Here is a 20,481-nt window from a genome sequence, read left to right as displayed (position 1 = left end):
TCTTGAAAATGTTCACCTTGTGAACTTATCAAATTTTCCTTGAATATGTTCACAAGGCTATAGCCTTGTGAACTTATCATATTTTTCCAGAAAATGTTCACAAGGCTATAGCCTTGTGAACTTATCATATTTTTCCAGAAAATGTTCACAAGGCTATAGCCTTGTGAACTTATCATATTTTTCTTGAAAATGTTCACAAGGCTATAACCTTGTGAACTTATCAAATTTTCCTTGAATATGTTCACAAGGCGAACTTATCATATTTTCCAGAAAATGTTAACAAGGCTATAGCCTTTTGAACTTATATTTTTCTTGAAAGTGTGAACTTATCATATTTTTCTTGAAAATGTTCACAAGGCTATGTGAACTTATCATATTTTTATTGAAAATGTTCACGAGGCTATAGCCTTGTGAACTTATCATATTTATCTTAAAAATGCTCACAAGGCTATAGCCTTGTGAACTTATCACATTTTCCTTGAATATGTTCACAAGGCTATAGCCTTGTGAACTTATCATATTTTCCAGAAAATGTTAACAAGGCTATAGCCTTGTGAACTTATCATATTTTCCAGAAAATGTTAACAAGGCTATAGCCTTTTAAACTTATCATATTTTTCTTGAAAGTGTGAAATTATCAGATTTTTCCAGAAAATGTTCACAAGGCTTGTGAACTTATCATATTTTTATTGAAAATGTTCACGAGGCTATAGCCTTGTGAACTTATCATATTTATCACGAGGCTATAGCCTTGTGAACTTATCATATTTATCTTTATGTTCACAAGGCGATAGCCTTATGAACTTATCACATTTCTCCAGAAAATGTTCACAAGGCCTTGTGAACTTATCATATTTTTCTTGAAAATGTTGTGAACTTATCATATTTTTCCAGAAAATGTTCACAAGGCTATAGCCTTGTGAACTTATCATATTTTTCCAGAAAATGTTCACAAGGCTATAGCCTTGTGAACTTATCATATTTTTCCAGAAAATGTTCACAAGGCTATAGCCTTGTGAACTTATCATATTTTTCTTGAAAATGTTCACAAGGCTATAACCTTGTGAACTTATCAAATTTTCTTTGAATATGTTCACAAGGCGAACTTATCATATTTTCCAGAAAATGTTAACAAGGCTATAGCCTTTTGAACTTATATTTTTCTTGAAAGTGTGAACTTATCATATTTTTCTTGAAAATGTTCACAAGGCTATGTGAACTTATCATATTTTTATTGAAAATGTTCACGAGGCTATAGCCTTGTGAACTTATCATATTTATCTTAAAAATGCTCACAAGGCTATAGCCTTGTGAACTTATCACATTTTCCTTGAATATGTTCACAAGGCTATAGCCTTGTGAACTTATCATATTTTCCAGAAAATGTTAACAAGGCTATAGCCTTGTGAACTTATCATATTTTCCAGAAAATGTTAACAAGGCTATAGCCTTTTAAACTTATCATATTTTTCTTGAAAGTGTGAAATTATCAGATTTTTCCAGAAAATGTTCACAAGGCTTGTGAACTTATCATATTTTTATTGAAAATGTTCACGAGGCTATAGCCTTGTGAACTTATCATATTTATCACGAGGCTATAGCCTTGTGAACTTATCATATTTATCTTTATGTTCACAAGGCGATAGCCTTATGAACTTATCACATTTCTCCAGAAAATGTTCACAAGGCCTTGTGAACTTATCATATTTTTCTTGAAAATGTTGTGAACTTATCATATTTTTCCAGAAAATGTTCACAAGGTTATAGCCCTGTGAACTTATCATATTTATCTTAAAAATGTTCACAAGGCTATATATATCCTTGTGAACTTATATTTTTCTTGAAAATGTTCACAATGTGAACTGGCTAAAGCCTTGTGAACTTATCATATTTTTCCAGAAAATGTTCACAAGTGAATTTATCATACTGTAACAATTGGTGCTGCATCCTTAGGAAGGGACGTAAAGCCATTGGTCCTGTGTGTTGTGAAATGAATGTACAAGAACCCAGTGCACTTATCGAAAAGAGAAGGTCTCACCTCAGTGTTCCTGGTTTGATTTGCTGTATATTGCGCCACAGCATCTTGTAAATCATTACATGGTGCTAAATGATAACGGAATGTTTCTCAAACTTTCAAACATAGTCTAAAACCTTGCAAGAAAATAATGCTGAGCACTTTAAAAGAACCAAGTACATGTATTATTATTATTATTATTACTTCATGGTGGCAGTGGTGGGATTTGAAAGAGTTGACCTTTATAGTCTGCTGCCCCCTAGCCCTGGCAGGACGTCAGTCTTAGGTACTCTGCACTAGAGGAGTCCAACCATGGCCCAATTTCATAGAGCTGCTAAAACACAAAAAGTAGCCAAGCACAACCAAATTATGCTCACCAGAATACCATATCACATGTACAAGTTGTGACTGGTATATCCTGCTTGTTTCTGCTTAGCAGAAATATGTTAAGCAAATTTGTTTGCTTAAGCAGCTCTATGAAAATTGGCCCTGGGCTAGCTGCCCCCGAGTATTCTGGTCGTATCAAAAACTACTGATCATTTCAGTGACTTTTTGAGTTCAATTCTAGCGACTGCCCTTCTGTGTACCTCATCCGGTCCATCAGCCAACCTCAAGATCCTTGCCCATGAATAGTAATAAGCCAGCGGCCAATCATCACTCAGTCCTGCCCCTCCGAATGCCTGGATGGCTCTGTCTACGACACGCTGAGCCATGTTGGGAGCCACTACTTTTATCATTGCGATCTCCGGCGCAGCAACCTATGCACAAGGACAATCAACAAGGTCAAAGTTTTGATATCATCAAATGATTTCTGTTTTTATGATACTAATTTGAAAATATATCAGGCAATACAGTTAAAAAGTACTTTAACGTATTACAACAAAGAATAATTGGGAAAAACAACAGAAGAAAAAAAAAAAAAACAAGAACAACAACAACTGACAATAGACAACAGGAGAACCTGGAATCGATACATACATGAACACTAATACAAATGGGGATTTCGCACACATTCAGGCTTTTTTCAATTGCTTCCATCGAAATAAGAAGTTACTTCCATAATTTGGTATTTCCTGTAATGAAATCAAGGATGTGAAATAAGTGGACTTCATCACTGTAGCTCACAATGCTGAGGGAACCAGTAAACAAGGGTGCTTGCTACCATGTATGTATTTGCATTTTACAGTCCTGTTAACTACTGTGGCCTTTTGCAACCTCTTTCGGCCTGTAAATCTTACATCACGGTTGCGGTGAAGGGACAGGGAGGTAAATTTACTATACATCCCCATTGGATTTAATTTTGTCATTCTACAGAAAAGGCACAGTACTTTAATCAAAGAAAGTCCAATGGGAACACAGCTTAAAGAAACTGGACACTTTTGGTAATTGTCAAAGAACAGTCTTCTCACTTGGTGTATCTCAACATAAAATAACAAACCTGTGAAAATTTAAGCTCAATCAGTTGTCAAAGTTGCGAGATACTTAATGAAAGAAAAACACCCTTGCCACACGAGGTTGTGTGCTTTCAGATGCTTGATTTTGAGACCTCTAATTCTAAATCTGAGGTCTCAAAATCAAATTCATGGAAAATTACTTCTTTCTCGATAACTACATTAATGGTACTTAAGAGGGAGCCGTTTCTCACAATGCTTTAAACTATCAACCTCTCCCCATACTCGTTATCAAGAAAGATTTTATGCTGATATTATATTGAGTAATTACCAATAGTGTCCACTGCCTTTAAAAACAATGAAAAAAAAAAACTTGCCTTGTTCCCCACTGTATCCATCATATGAGCTGCCTTCAGGGTGAGTAACCTAGCCTGTTCTATCTCTATTCTAGATTCGGCAATAGCTTCTTGTATGGTCCCTTGTTGAGCTAGAGGCTTGCCAAAGGCTATCCTTTCTTGAACTCTGGTCACCATGAGTTGTAGACATCTCTCAGCCATACCAATCAGTCGCATGCAGTGATGGATCCGACCTGGCCCTAAACGACCCTGGAAAAGACAGAACACGAAGTCAAAATATCAAGAACTTTATCCATACTTTTAGTGCCATACAGAAAAACAAACATTTAAAACATACCAGGTTGCTATGTGAGTGGGTCAAAGGAAATTAAAGTTTAGTTCTTAATTTGAAATGAAAACCCAACCTGTACTGTTCTGCTGTCACTGATCAAATTCAAACTAATCCTGTCAGATTGTCTGTGCTGCTCTTATGAAAAATGTGATACTCTTAAAAACGGAGCATACAAAAACAACAAAACCCCTAAACCAATGGCATGCAAACTGTGACTCCAAATTGCTCACCCAAAAGTATGTTTTACTTTGATCTCCTTAGTTTCAACAGATGCATGAGAATTCGATTCAAATATTTTAGTCAGAAATTACTTCTTTCTCAAAAACTACATTACTTCAGAGGGAGCCGTTTCTCATAGGTTTGACACTATCAACAGCTCATCGTTGCTCATTACCAATTAAGTTTCTATGCTGATATATATTTTGAGTGAAACCAAATGTGTCATGAGTCTCAAACAATTAAAACAATTTTTTTTTTTAAATACCTACCTGAGCAATTTCGAACCCTCTTCCTTCTCCAAGTATGATATTCTCAGACGGTACTCGAACATCCTCAAACAAAAGCTCTGCATGACCGGCTGGTGGGTCCTCGTACCCAAACACTGACAACGGGCGTATGATCTTGACCCCCGGGGTGTCCATTGGGACCAGGACCATACTCTGCTGTCTGTGGGTGTCTGCTCTGGGGTCTGTCTTCCCCATGAAGATGCAAATCTTACAGCGAGGGTCCATGGCACCGGAGATCCACCACTTGCGACCCGAGACTACAAAGTCGTCACCGTCTCGGACGATTTGTGATTGGATGTTTGTAGCATCTGAGGATGCGACCTGAAAAAGTTTTTCCAATCCATTAGGGGAAAGTGTTAGATTGTGTCGTTTTAGATTTGATGAATTCCGCCACAAGAACTTGGAACTATGTACATCTCTTTCACCATTGGGGGTGTTTTTATTTAATTACTTGGGTCATTAAACTTGTATATGCATGAGCAGTTTATCTATCTGCCTGGGGCGGTCAGAAGTCCTACTGGTTTGCATGATCCAAATGACTCCACTCTTTGGAATTCAATTTTTTTTCCAGGAGTTCTTGTCATATTGATCTCAGCATGTGGTCAAAATATTACTTGCTGAGGTGATGCAGTTCTTGAGAAATTAGTAAAATAATTGAACAAAAAAATATTTTTGGCAAGACGAAAATAATTTGTGCATAATAATAATAATAATAATAATAATAATAATAATAATAATAATAATAATAATAATAATAATAATAATAATAATAATAATAATAATAATAATAATAATAATAATAATAATAATAATAATAATAATAATAATAATAATAATAATAATAATAATAATATGAACACTTATAGTGCGCCGGTATCCACCACAAGTGATGCACATGGCGCAAGGAAAAACACAAAATTAATGAAAAGCAGCAGTGAAAAAGTGGGTTTTGAGGGCCTCTTTGAACTTATGAATAGAGGACATGTTACGGATATTAAGAGGCAGATTATTCCAAAGTAAAGGACCAGCATGAGAAAAAGCCCTGTCACCCCAATTGTTGTGGGTGTGGGGAACAACCAGTAATGACAAAGTGGATGATCTAAGACATCTGGAAGGATTGTAACGGGTAATTAATTGACATTTATACTGAGGAGCAGAACCATGTAAAGAATGAAAAACAAGCAGAAGTAATTTGTATTAAATGCGATATTGAACAGGGAGCCAGTGAAGAGCATTTAAAACCGGAGTGATATGGGTTCTCCTGGAGGACAAAGTGACCAGCCGAGCTGCAGTGTTTTGCAGTCATTGCAAACGAGAGATTTGATTCTGTTGTAGAAGACAGAAGAGAGAATTACAATAATCAAACCGAGAAGAAATCAGAGCATGAACAATCTTTTCTGTGGTAGAACGAGTTAAGTATTTACAATCTCCTGATCATTGATTTTCATTTTTTCTCTCAAAAAGTTATGAGCCTGAAACTTCTACAGTAAGTTATTTTACATCTTCATTCACAGTGAGTAGGGATTCATGCCACGGCCAAAAACTTGATCTACAAAAGGTATCAAAACTCATTAAATACCTCTTGGTTCTTAGCAAGTTTGTTTTGTGCTTACAGGCTTTATGAAACTGGGCCCATGCGTACCTGAGGTTCGGTCATGGCGAAGCATGATCTGATGGTACCATCAAGTAGCGGCGTCAACCATTTTTCCTTCTGACTTGCGTTTCCGTACTTCACCAGAACCTCCATGTTTCCAGTGTCCGGTGCTGAACAATTAAAAATCTACTCACACACAAAACACAAACAGAAGTACTGATTGATTTTAGAACAATTGAAGGAAATAATAATTATTTAATAATAATAACAATATTCGTTTTTTATATTGCGCTTTATACACAATGTCTCAAAGCACTTCCAACATTATTACCCTAATCACTAGGCCATTTAATTCCTTAAACCATCTCAGCTCCGTGGGGAGTATACAGCCTGTGCTGCCAAATATGTAGCGCATTAAACTGAATCAATCACAAGAACCATCTCTGCCCTCACAGGTACCCATTTACCCCTGGGTTAAGAGAAGCAATTATAGTATTTGAGATTAGACTCACAGCGCATCTTCCCAATCCTTGGAATTCAAGTTGTGTATTTCGCAACTCTGAGCAATGGTTCTGAGCAGGTGGAGGGGGGGGGGATAGTCTTCTACCACCCCTTCTGGTTATGCCACTGGTAAAATACCCTTTCAAATAAGTAGAATTATTGTGTTTAGAAACAAAAGAAATTTTGAATAAATTTTCTTTCATTTTGTTCGCCGATTTTAGTTCATAGTTACATAGTTGCATAAACCTACCTCTGGTGCGTAGACAGACTTTCCCATTACTTCACATAGATGAGCATACTCCATATTAGTAAGACCGGCACCGTACTCAGACTCAGGATCGGCCTCTACAGGCAAGAAGAGATTCCATAATCCCTTGCTTTTGGCTTTATCCTATTATTGTAGCAAATCAAAATAGTATCTGGTGTTAAACTGTGCAGCGAGGCTAAAAGCAGAATAAAAAACTGTTCAGTAATAATTTGGGGTTGAACAAAGACAAATTTACTAGAGTGGGACTCGAACCAACAACCTTCGGACATGTCGGATAAACGTGCCGACACGCTACTATCTGAGCTATCTAGCCCTATGTTAGCGGTTTCCCTTTATTAGGGGGTGATCCCGCGGCAGTTACTGGTTATGAATAGAATAGAATAGAATAGAAAGGGAACCCAAGGGAAGTGACAAACCTAAAATTATATACATTTGCAAGTACACAATGCTATACTTTTATTGTATCATTTTTAACTAAGTGAAAAAATTGCTTAAAGACACTGGACACTATTGGTAATTGTCAAAGACCAGTCTTCTCAGTTGGTGTATCTCAACATATACATAAAATAACAAACCTGTGAAAATTTGAGCTCAATCGGTCGTTGAAGTTGCGAGATAATAATGAAAGAAAAAAGAAAAAAACACCCTTGTCACACGAAGTTGTGTGCTTTTGGATGGTTGATTTCGAGACCTCCAATTCTAAACTTGAGGTCTCGAAATCAAATTCGTGGAAAAATACTTCTTTCTCGTAAACTACGTCACTTCAGAGGGAGCCGTTTCTCACAATGTTTTATACTATCAACCTCTCCCCATTACTGTTACCAAGTAAGGTTTTATGCTAATAAAATTTTTGAGTAATTACCAATAGTGTCCACTGCCTTTAAGTTATCCCGTTAAACGTCTAACCTTGAGTTGCTCTATTAGTGGGTGTGGTTTCCATTTGTCCGATGATGATTGATGGGCAGATAACTCCTTCTCTGCTGGGATTACATCATTGACTACGAGATCTTCAACGTCTGCATGTATGGACTGAGCACGCTCAGACAAGGCTGAGATCGATATGGCAAGAACTCCTAAAAAAAAGTTTTTTAAAACTCTTCATTTAAAATAGCAGACATAAATTACGGACATGAACTACTTCAGAGGAAAATATTGCTTAAATGTCTTTTGCTAAACAAAAGTACGCAGGATACCAGTGGCTTGTGACCTTAAAGCCATTGGACACTTTCGGTAAACAGTAATTCCAAAGACCCACACTTCGTGTATCACAACTTATATATAAAATAACAAACCGGTGAAAATTTAGGCTCAATCGGAGAAAATAACGGGAAAACCCACCCTTGTTTACGCATGTTTCGCCGTCTCATGACATGTGTTTAAAATAAATCCGTAATTCTCGATATCGAAAATTGATAATTGTTTTAATGCTTTCTCAAAAAGTAAAGCATTTCATGGAATAATATTTAAAGAGAAGTCTTTCACCATTACCTTCTGTAAACCCTGTAGATCATTTGTAAATCTGTGAACTTTTTTTTTTCTGTTCCGAAAGTGTCCAATGGCTTTTATCTTGCACGCATAGTTTTGTTGTGCTTATCTACTTTTTGTGCTTTAAGCTGCTTTGTAAAATTGTGCCCAGAACTTGAGTCCAGCGCACTGCACTGATCGGACATGACCAACCACATCATTCAGTAAACTAAACTACATGTACCTGGTGCCTGCGTGGAATAACCCCTTCTTTGAGATGTCCATACAGAGTAACTCCTCTTGTGTTGGGTCGTACCACTGGTCTTAGGGGGTGGACCCCCCATGGATGATGATGAGGGTGAGCCATTGCCAGTGAAGGACCATCCTGTGTCTGCCATCTTCTCGGCCAGCATACCAACAATCTGTGCATCTTTAGAACTCGCTTGGCCTACATGTACAATTGAAATAAAATAATTGTAATGAAAATAGAAACTCAAAGAAATTTTCAGTTAATGGCCTCATGATTTAACCCTCGTGGAGCCTTTCTCGAGAGGCTAAAGATATAAACTGAGGCAGAGAGTTTGTTGATAAAACATTTTTTTTAAAGGCACTCTACTGTAACTACTCAAAATAATTGTGAGCAGAAAAACTTTCTTGGTAACAAACAATTGGAGAGCTGTTTAAAAAAAAAAGGAGGTAATTTCTCACTCAACTATTAAAAGACTTCAGACCTAGGCATCTGAAAGCGCACAAATTTGTGCAACAAGTTTTTTTTTCTTCTTTCATTGTTCTCTTCGATGACCAATTGTGATTTTTTTTCACAGATTTGTTATTTTATGCATGTGTTCAGCTGAACATGTGCAATGAAATGCTTTAATGAAACACTAAAAACTTCTCTGTGCTGACCTTGCTGTGACCTTTTGTAGACTCCCTGCAAGATGGCCGCCACTCTGAAGAAAGAGAACGCCATGTAGAAGTCTAGATTCTCAACCATTGGTATTCCTCTTTGCTTGCAGTACTGTGCCACAAACTCATCCATAGTGGGGATACCAAGCTCAGAGAGGTCACGGCCAGCAAAACCTGAAGGTTAAAGAAAGTATAACATTTTTAAAGGCACTGGACACCTTTTGTTATTGTCAAATTGAGTATTCTTACTTAGTGTATGCATAAAATAACAAACCTGTGGAAATTTTGACTCAATTAGTGATCAAAGTTGCGAGGAAAGAAAGAAAGAAAGAAACACCCCTAATTTGTGCTCTTAAGGTCTGAAGCCTTTGAATATTTGAGTGAAAAAATACCTCTTTTTCAAAAACTATATGTAACTTCAGAGGAAACCAATTCTCACAATGGTTTTATCAATCAACCGCTCACCCATTGCCCAATATTGGTACCAAGTAAGTTTTTATGTAAGCGGCACAGCCCCTTAGAGAAGTATCTCTGCACTAATGAATCTTTGCGCTTTGTGAAATCAGGCCCATACCCAGGGGTGGAAGGGTTTACGAGTAACTAGCACCAACCTTTAAGGAGAGGAAACTTGGGAGAGAGGTAGTAAGGCAGACAACAGTAGGCGAGATCCGATAGTGGATCACCAATGGTGGATAACTCCCAGTCTAAGACACTCACAACCTCCGCTGTGTCTGGATGAAGAATGAAATTATCCAATCTAAAGAGAAAAAAACCCCAGTTTTCACGAAAATCAACCACTCACTCAAATCAATTAAGGGAAGATAATTTTTTAATAATCGCTCTTAAATTTAATGAGATTTTCTTAGTTAGAAGTGTTATAAAAATGTACAGCTGTTGTTGTTATAAAAGTGCACTCAAGGGCAACAAGCATGTTGTGTAGGAAGCCATGTTTAGTTTGACACAGACGAGCTACAGGAAGAAAAGTTTAGCATCAAGTTCAAACTCCCGCCATCTGGCTTTTAGAATTATTACAAGAAGTACAGCAGCTTTGGATGGTATAAAGCATTTTGAAGTAATGGGGTTATGGAAAAATATATCTTTTTTTTTCTTCCGAATTTGAATCTGAAAATTGTGTATTCCAATTACGGATTATTCTTCCTACATGGACAATCATGCACAGGTAAGTTTTATTGTATATATCTACAAAATTTTATCAGACTAAAAAAATCAAACGGTTCCAAATACCAAAGTAAACTTTCCCTTTAAACCAGAGGTCCCATGTTCTAGGATTGGTAGTGTACATAAAAGAATCAAGAGCCCAAATCAGGCGATAGCGGGCGCTGTTGGAAAACTTCCACATCACCCCACCACACCACTAACAAAACAAAGCATTGAGTGTTTGAGGCCTTGAGTATTACCATAGAGGAATTGCCCAACTCAAAAATAAAAATAACAATAATAATTTGGGGGGCTAATCATCCTTACTCGCAGCTAAGAGCTGAATTGCGAAGGACGCGGCGACAAAGTGTTCGAGAAGCAGGCATGCAAGGGCGCCTCTGGCTGCCAGCTACATCAACCCATTATGATCACGGAGCACAGCCAAGATCGCAAGTGTTTAATTATGAGACTGACGCACTGCCGACTACGCCAACGAGGCACCAATAACGTCTGTCACCAAGACTATAAGAATACCTGAAATCTCCATGAACAACGGAGACCATCTCAGACTCAGGTAGATGTCTTGGAAGCCATTCCATAAGCTTGGTCATACTAGGAATATCGTGCGTCAGGCTGGCCTTGTACTGCTTACTCCATATTGCTATCTGACGAGACACATACTGACCTAAAGATAGACAGATAGTAAGGTTTAAAACCATTATACACTTTCGGAACAGAAAAAAAAAAAAAAAGTTCACAAACTTACAAATAACTTACAGGGTTTACAGAAGGTAATGGTAAAAGACTTCTCTTGAAATATTATTCCATGAAATGCTTTACTTTTTGAGAAAACAATAAAACAATTATCAATTCTCGACAACGAGAATTACGGATTATAGTAATCACATGTCATGACACGGCGAAACGCGCGGAAACAAAGGTGGGTTTTCCCGCTATTTTCTCCCGACTCCGATGACCGATTGAGCCTAAATTTTCACAGGTTTGTTATTTTATATATAAGTTGTGATACAGGAAGTGTGGGTCTGTGGACAATACTGTTTACCGAAAGTGTCCAATGGCTTTAAAAATTTTGCTTTTATGCATTTTGGAGAGAGGGTTTGAGTAGACGATCAGTTAGGCAATTTAGTTATCGGTAGTTTGAAATAGAGACGAGCAGTAATCTTTTATCAGAACAACGGTTTGACTTTATTAGAGAGTGAAAGATCTATCTGTACCATTCAATCGAGAATCACATAACTCAGAGTAAAGAGTAACATGATCCCTAGAGGGCGCTAATCTACTTAACAGAGAGGTAGGGTCAGACATTGGGTAATGCTCCAAAATGAATGACCATAAAAACTCAATTGGTGAGTAGCACTGCAGCTGTTGATTGTATAAACTGTTTTGAAAAAAAATATTTGTTTATCAATTAAAGTCATAGGTCATATGGTTTGGATAATTTTCAAAGGATTGGTGTCCCCATACACATGCTGAATTTTTTTTTATTCAAAATGTGCTGAATTGTTTAAAGGCAGTGGACACTATTGGTAATTACTAATAATAATTGTCATAAAACCTTACTTGGTAACAAGTAATGGGGAGAGGTTGATAGTATAAAACATTGTGAGAAACGGCTCCCTCTGAAGTAACATAGTTTTCGAGAAAGAAGTAATATTCCACGAATTTGATTTCGAGACCTCAGCCTTAGAATTTGAGGTCTTGAAATCAAGCATGTGAAAGCACACAACTTTGTGTGACAAGGGTGTTTTTTCCCCATTATTATCTCGCAACTCCGACGACCAATTGAGCTAAAATTTTCACAGGTTTTATGCATATGTTGAGATACACCAACTGTGAAGACTAGTCTCTAACATTTAAGAATAGTGTCCACTGTCTTTAAAGCATACAAATTCAGTGCTTGCTCGTACATGTAAATGGAGAATTGTGATCAGAAGCACAGAATTTGCCGGTAAGCCGGGCCAGGAAATTGGGCCCAGATCTCATCTCACTGCCTTGGTGGTACAGGGTTTTCAAGTCATACCTTGTTTTCCAAATTTCTCTAGTCCAGCCTTCTTAATATCTACATTATGTATACGGCACAGTACGTCACACATTGAATCATAGATTGCCCGGCGCTCAGCAGCAGGTAAACCAGGGAGAGAGGGCTCCTTGAAGATACGACCTTTGACATGGTCCATCAAGTAAAACGGTGTACCAACAACGCTGCAGAGTGAAATTCAGTACAAAGGGTAGATGGTGAGTTTTGAAGCTGGACTCAGACTCAAGACTTTAATGCTTTTAAAAGCCCATTTTTGCTGACTTGGGCTGGGATTCGAGTCACATGGTCAATGACGCAATGTGGTTATGTAAAAATATATTAGTTTTTATGCCTCCAAATTGGAATCTGAGAAGGTTATACTGTCAGTAAAGTTTCTCAGATTGTGTATTCCAATCAGGGATTATTCTTACTGCATGGACATATTCGCTCCGAATTTCAGAGATATCTCAACAAGTTTGCCACAAACTACACTATACATCCTTTTCATGATTGGGTGTGATTACCGTACATTGAACTATTCAGGTCATTAACAATTAATGAAAGTGCAGTGAGTCTGCCTGGGGCAGTCAGCAGCCCTACTGGATTTTGCATGATCAAATATAAAGTCAACTGTCTGGAAAAGGAATTACATGGAGATAACAGGTGTTAGTTGTCAGATGAAAAGGATGTTATTGTTCTAGCCTCTTGCTTTAATGGAGCTTTCCTGTAATGCAGGGATGTGTTAGGCTATTGAAAACGAGCACAAAGTGTGAAAGCTTGTGAGCACGAAAGCTTCAGAAAGCGAAGCCTGCTTACATACATTTCTCTTTGGTTTGAAAGCCCAACTCTTCAATCTGGGGTGTTCCAGATTTTTTTGGGGGTGGGGGTTTAAAAAATTAAAACTGAGAAATCACATCACTGTGTAATGTTACCTCTCGTCCTCACAGAGCGCTAACAGATTTGGGACTGGTACCCCCTCTCCACCAAGAGCCTTCATGACTTTATACTCTCTCTCTACTGCATGGGCCGATGGGAGGAGTTTACCTGGCGGCTTCTTGCGCAGCACCATGTCGCGATCTGCGTAGCGGATGAAATACGTTGGATTGGATTGTCCGTGTTTGAACTGACGGATGTTTAATACACCATCGGTGCTGGAACTGGAAAGTAATCAGATAACAAAGGGGAAAAAAGGGAAACTTTTATGAGAAGGTAATCACACCAGCAGTAATTGAACTTATTAACTTTTAATATTAATAATAATACTGGGTTCTTTATCACACCCGATGGGAGTATCAAAACGCTCAGCATTTTTTTCCTGCAAGGTATATTTTTAAAGTATGGAGACCTACCCTTTATGCATATTATGCGTATGTTGGGATACACCAAGTGAGCAGGCTGGTCTTTGACAAAAGTGTCCAGTGACTTTAAGATTATTTACCCAATGTTGAGAGTGTCCAAGTAGGCTCTGAGTGACTCCACAGGCAGCTCAAGCCCCTTGCGCACGGCTGTTGTCCCGTCCATATAACCTTGTACTGGGAAGTTCAGTAGACCCTTCAATTCATGTAGAGCTTGCTGAGTGTCATCTACCTATGCAAGAATGTAAATAATACACAGTTCTTATAAATCTTATTTCATCTGCACCAACAAGCAATGAAAGTAGCATCACATTATTAGATAATAGAGTAAACAAAATGCTTCTTTATGCAGATGAGTTCATTAATATGTGTAGTGAGTTTAAAAGTTTCACAGTTTCAGGTAGGGAGTTCCAAAGCCTTGGTGCTGCGCTCTGAAAACTTCTCTCCCCCCATTGATGATTCGCCGTTTTTTCTTAAAGGAGTTTTTGTCTTTGTGAAGACGGTAAGCCTCGAGACCCTGAAGCATATAACTGCACAAGATCACTTCAGAAATGCTGAGGGCATCACCTTGTAAGATCTTGGAAACAACGAGTCACGGTTTATATTTAACTCTTTGGATGGGGAGCAAGTGCAAGTCAGTTAGCACAGGTATGATGTGTTCTGCTACAAGCTCATCACTCTACCACATTGGCCTTACCGGAGTAGCCCCCGTTTCAATCTCACCTTAATGGTATCGATCCCCAGGTCCCTGGAAGCCTTGACGTTAGGTACCAGGTCATCCAGGAAGATGCTCTCCTCTGGTGTGACCTTGAGTTCATCCAGACACAACTTGTAGATGGCAGGGTCTGGCTTAGCCACACCCACCTTACACGACTCTACAACCTGAAGACGATGAAAGAGGCAAGGACGGACAAACTTACTTCAAGAAAAGATTTTGGGGACAAAATTTCCCTGAAACTTCCTTTGAACAGTGGAGCACAAGACCCCTTAATATAACAACATCCCTGCCCATGACACTCATTCTCATTCTGTGAAATACGCTGGACTTAAAGACACTGGACACTATTGGTAATTGTCAAAGACCAGTCTTCTCAGTTGGTGTATCTCAACATATGCATAAAATAACAAGCCTGTGAAAATTTGAGCTCAATTGGTTGTCGACGTTGTAATAATGAAAGAAAATACACCCTTTTCACACGAAGATGTGTGCTTTCAGATGCTTGTCAAATGTCAAAGGTTGATTTTCTGCTGCCTGCCAATATTTCCTCTCTTTATGCACCTTGCAAGCCTGTATGTTTTGTTTTTGAAAGGGCAAGGGCACCAAGGCATTTTCTCCTTGGTAAAGGGCATCCTTAATTGCAAATTCCTACTGGAGCATTTCGAGGGCACCAAGGCAATTACCAGGGAGCATGGTGGCAATCGCCTCCGTGAAGTTTTAATTAGGCCTGCTTGCAAACAAACCTTCCATCATCTTACCACATCAAAGAAACCTGTATCGACTGCCATGAGCGTCTTCTTTGCTTTCTCATGCTTCCAATTGTTTGTGAGTAGTGCCGTCTTGAGGCCTTCTGCTTTGATGCACTTGAGGGCATCAATCATCTCAGGGAAGGGCATGGACGCCTTGGTTGCATATGCTTCAAGGAGACCAGACAGGGTGACCTCGTATCCCAGCTGTAGTGGAATATAGGTAATACAATAAATAATAATAACTAGTTCCTATAGCTCATATCACAATAACCATCTCAAGGCATCAGTGCCCTTGGGTCAGCAACATTTCTTTTCATCTTTTTCAGCCCACTGGGGAGATGAGCTGCCGTATCCTAGTAAAGTTTTTATTCACAATATCAACCTCTACCATCGCAGGTAACCATCTATACCCCTGGGTGAAGAGAAGCAATTATACTAAATTATCTTGCTCAAGAACACAAGTGCCTTGGCCGGGATTCTAACACACACTCCGATGACTTAAACCACCAGAACTTGAATTTGATGATCTTAACCACTCGGCCAAAACAGGGCGACAATGTGGTGAACAACCTCTGGATTAACTTACCAGCACTCCACAAGAGAGCCCTATGATGGCGGTCTCCCCATGTTTTAATTTTCACTGTATTGAACTCATTTATTTTAAAATGTCTTTGAACAAGGGAATCAATGTGCGGTGAAGAGGTTTTCAACTAGTGGTTTAATCCCAACGAGGCCTGGTTCTTGATAATTTTACCGAGACGAAGTCGAGGTAAATTATCAAGAACCAGGCCTCAGCGGGTTCAAATCACTAGTTGAAAACCGATTCAACACACTTTGATTCCCATTCATAAATACCTTTTTGGTCAAAAACATCAACACTTTTTGGTCAAAAAGTAAAATAAATGCAAAAAATATAATTGTTCAATGATTTCTTTCAACACACCACCCCTCCAGCTATGAAATGGTAAGGCCCTCAGATCGATCGGGTAAACAACTCCTTGAAAGGGAATGCTGTGCGTGTGGCGCGTACCGCGTGATGTAGCACAACTGTTTCAGCCGTTGCTCTCGACCAATATGAATGAAGAAACTGTCTTATAAGCACAGGTGCAAAGCTCGCGTTGTCACGACCATGTTTCAACACTTTTAACTAGTTATAAACAAAGGTTTAAACACACCCACGTGACGTGCTCATCACCAATAGGAATAGCGAAACTGTCTGAGGTATTTATGAATAGTATTTTAAAACTAACAACTGTTCAACTAATGAGATTATGATTTTTTTTTTTTGAAATTTAAATGATAGTCAGCCTCATTGATGAAATCCCACTGGTAAGATATTTGATATGTCTACATTCACTCAGAAATAGCATATTTTGTATACCTTATTCTCAAACAATCGGTACGCCCGCATTAGGCATGGAATGAGGTGCATGCTGGTCTAGCTAGCGATCAAGTTTGATTGTGAAAAAGGTCTATATGCTGATGCTTTTCATTTTAATTTAGGATTTCTTACCTCTTGAGAGCATTCTTTGCTGAATGCTGGATAAAACTGCTCGTTGGTTATCTCTCCTCGGTTGAGTTTATTCCACGATCCCGTTTCTCCTGATTTTCTTATCACCTTGACAACCAACCCTTCTGGAAGCCCTCTTTGTGCCTCGTATTCTACAATCAGCAAATTACAAACAAAAAAAGCTATCAGCTGCTGACATAAAAATGTAAAATAAGTTTAGCTTTGGGAAAACCATTTTGCTTCGACAAGTTTCCTATCTGTCAACAAGTTGTCCCATCCTTCAAAAAGTTTCTCTTCCAAACTTGTTGGTGCCTTTCTTGGATGTAGATCCCAGGAAAGACAATAAACTTCAAGGAACTACAAAAGGGATACAACATCATGGTTTTGGATGATATCTGACTCCCATCCACCTAGATTTCAATGAACAAACCTGTTGAACAGTTTCCATAGAGTTATATATAAGAACTAGAGGGCGCACGAGTGATGCTTCGTGCACAAACGCCACGGGACCGCAAGATGACAAGCGCGTCATTCTGCACGCGCGTTGAATATGAAATACACGTTTGAGGTTTTTTTTATTGAACGCTCACGCGATGCTGTTTGTTCAACTTACAAAATGGCCGCACAAACACACGCTGTGAGATGCCAGTTCTGTCAACTTAGAAAATGGCCGCCTGGGCGCATGCCGGGGCGCGAATATAGGCAAGTGCGCTCTCTAGTTCTTATATATAACTCTATGACAGTTTGACTAGGTCCTTATTTGACATTGGCAAAAATTTATTAATTGCTTTTTACAGCTGTGTATGTTTTCTTTATTGTCATGCCTTGCGTGATAATGCTAGTGTGATTTCTGCAGCCTCAGTCAAAGAACTAACATCCATTATAACACACCTCTTGCTTGTTCTGTATTCTAGTTGGCTGAAACATGGTCATGTGGAATGGACTAATATAGTCTAGTGATCGCATGTGCGTGTTTTGCGGGAACTAGTTCCCGAGTGGGCACTAGTCTTTGAAAATAGTGCCCGGTTACACCGCCCTCTCTTGATTTGAACTGTGAACAGCAACTACAAAACTTCCTTTCTTTTCAGATTTCTGTTCTTATTTCACATTATTAGACCGAGCTGTGTTATAAAACACATCTTGACTGGCATAATTCGGTAAGTAGTGTACGTCTATTCCCCCTCGGGCCTGTGAGTGACCAGAAAAGGGGCCTATTTCCCTCGACCTTCAGCCTCGGGAAACAGGTTGCTTTTCTGGTCACTCAAAGTCCCTCAGAGGAATAGACGCACACCAGTTACCTCATTGCCAGTCAATATGTGTATACGAATATCTAAATGCCCATAACTTTTTCAGTGACTATCCAGAAGGGGAAGCAGTCAGCTTGTCAACTCACTACACTATTAGCCATACCTTTAAATATTGGGCCTGGCTTGGCTATCAGAACCCCACCCATATCAAATATGACGGCCCGCTTTTTATCAAACACTGCGGATACTCTGAGACCACGACTTAGCCATGTCTGAGAGGACAGTCTGGCCATGTGACAGGGTGACTGGCCAAGGAATCCATGGCCCAGGAGATGGCAGGTGGATGCAGCCTTAAGGAGCCTCATTGTTGTTGCAGTTATCTTCTGATGCAGTTTAGTGACATCACCAATCTGCGAGACTGCGAGAGAACAATGAAATTTTCAATTTAATCAAATTTTTAAAATGTAAAAAAAAAATTAAAGAAGTGTCAGCCGCAGTCAAAGAACTTATTTCCAGAATCACCCCACTTAAGGAGTCTAAATGTTGAACATTTTGGGTCAGTATCACCAGGATGTATTTGAAACAGACCACTCAACCTCAACTCGACAACAAACAAGCTCAAAATTGTGAACGAAATTTAAACTTCTTTTTTTTCACCAAAGACTATCTTATGCTACAAGTGGATCATGTGGATCTGTTTCCTTACCTTGAAATAAACAATATTACATAACACCCAAGCAGATCCTTGCCATTTGATACGAGGATTGTCCGTCACGTGAAATCACTCACCGTGCATTTTTCGTTCCATTCAAAAAGTACTATTGCAAATTAAAGAAGTGTCAGCCGCAGTCAAAGAACTTATTTCCAGAATCACCCCACTTAAGGAGTCTAAATGTTGAACATTTTGGGTCAGTATCACCAGGATGTATTTGAAACAGACCACTCAACCTCAACTCGACAACAAACAAGCTCAAAATTGTGAACGAAATTTAAACTTCTTTTTTTTACCAAAGACTATCTTATGCTACAAGTGGATCATGTGGATCTGTTTCCTTACCTTGAAATAAACAATATTACATAACACCCAAGCAGATCCTTGCCATTTGATACGAGGATTGTCCGTCACGTGAAATCACTCACCGTGCATTTTTCGTTCCATTCAAAAAGTACTATTGCAAATTAAAGAGGTGTCAGCCGCAGTCAAAGAACTTATTTCCAGAATCACCCCACTTAAGGAGTCTAAATGTTGAACATTTTGGGTCAGTATCACCAGGATGTATTTGAAACAGACCACTCAACCTCAACTCGACAACAAACAAGCTCAAAATTGTGAACGAAATTTAAACTTCTTTTTTTTTACCAAAGACTATCTTATGCTACAAGTGGATCATGTGGATCTGTTTCCTTACCTTGAAATAAACAATATTACATAACACCCAAGCAGATCCTTGCCATTTGATACGAGGATTGTCCGTCACGTGAAATCACTCACCGTGCATTTTTCGTTCCATTCAAAAAGTACTATTGCACGCTGAGTAAAAACATCACTGTGTGTGCATGTCTAGTCTTTGGTAATGCAGCAGTGATACGAGGCACATACTACATTCGGCGTCTGCGTGTCTCAAATGGTACAGAACACACATTGTCACTGTTGAATCCAACAGGCAGACCCAAAGGCAAAAGAAACGGGTGTAATTTCGCAATTAAAAATTGTAGGCCTACACTTTGTTTGTTTTGAAAGTTGTATCCACCAATGAAAATGACAAAGATCTACTTGGATAAAACAAAAAATTAATGTTTTTCATTCGTGCAATGCCAATGGTGCAAATATTTTCATTCGTTGAAATGAAAGATGGAATGTTCCATTCAATCAACTCGGCTCCTTGCTTGAACCTCATCATTGAATATAGGACATTTCAACTCATGAACATAATATTCACACCAGTGCACTCATAAACATTCATTATTTGTATATTACTGTAATGGCTCATTTAATCCGGCGAACCCCCCCCCCCCCCCCTCTCAATCATGCACCCCCTCCGCCCGCCCCGCCCAACCGTAATCATTTCACTTTTTGACCATTTTCATTCATTCATACATGTCAATGTCATTGTCATTACATGGACATTGTTTAACAGATATCTTACTTAGCATTATAGAAACCTTAAGGATCAAATGCAAAGTTTTGAAATAAAAGTTGAATAGCTTATTAATCAGTTCTAACCTTTAAAAAAGTAGAAGACACCATCTAGCAGTCCAAAGTTTACAACCAGCTGGACATTCTACAACACATTCAAGAAAAGAAGAAAACATAGACACGCTACAACTTTTACTCTTTCTAAATAAAAAGTCTTATTGTTCACTTAGCTCAATCA

At 38.6% G+C, this 20,481-nt stretch overlaps 1 protein-coding gene across 1 annotated transcript; it reads right to left on the bottom strand.

Annotated features, from left to right (window-relative positions):
- Positions 1 to 20,379, bottom strand: LOC139939174 (acyl-CoA dehydrogenase family member 10-like). Its single transcript, XM_071934947.1, has 18 exons — positions 20,331 to 20,379; positions 18,270 to 18,524; positions 16,863 to 17,011; positions 15,359 to 15,553; positions 14,606 to 14,764; positions 13,966 to 14,114; positions 13,460 to 13,684; positions 12,531 to 12,712; positions 11,024 to 11,174; positions 9,943 to 10,088; positions 9,332 to 9,505; positions 8,670 to 8,873; positions 7,868 to 8,034; positions 6,944 to 7,084; positions 6,241 to 6,378; positions 4,581 to 4,919; positions 3,783 to 4,010; positions 1 to 2,772 (listed from the first exon to the last, which is right to left on the bottom strand). The coding sequence occupies exons 2-18, from the start codon at positions 18,469 to 18,471 to the stop codon at positions 2,551 to 2,553; spliced, it is 3,171 nt and encodes a 1,056-aa protein (XP_071791048.1). The 5' UTR covers positions 18,472 to 18,524; positions 20,331 to 20,379; the 3' UTR covers positions 1 to 2,550.
- Positions 20,380 to 20,481: the final 102 nt, after the last annotated feature.

The sequence above is a fragment of the Asterias amurensis genome, chromosome 6 (assembly GCF_032118995.1).
Source record: "Asterias amurensis chromosome 6, ASM3211899v1".
Taxonomy (NCBI): Eukaryota; Metazoa; Echinodermata; class Asteroidea; order Forcipulatida; family Asteriidae; genus Asterias; species Asterias amurensis.
The sequence above is the reverse complement of the archived record's forward strand: the minus strand, read 5'-3'. Positions and strand labels throughout refer to the sequence as shown.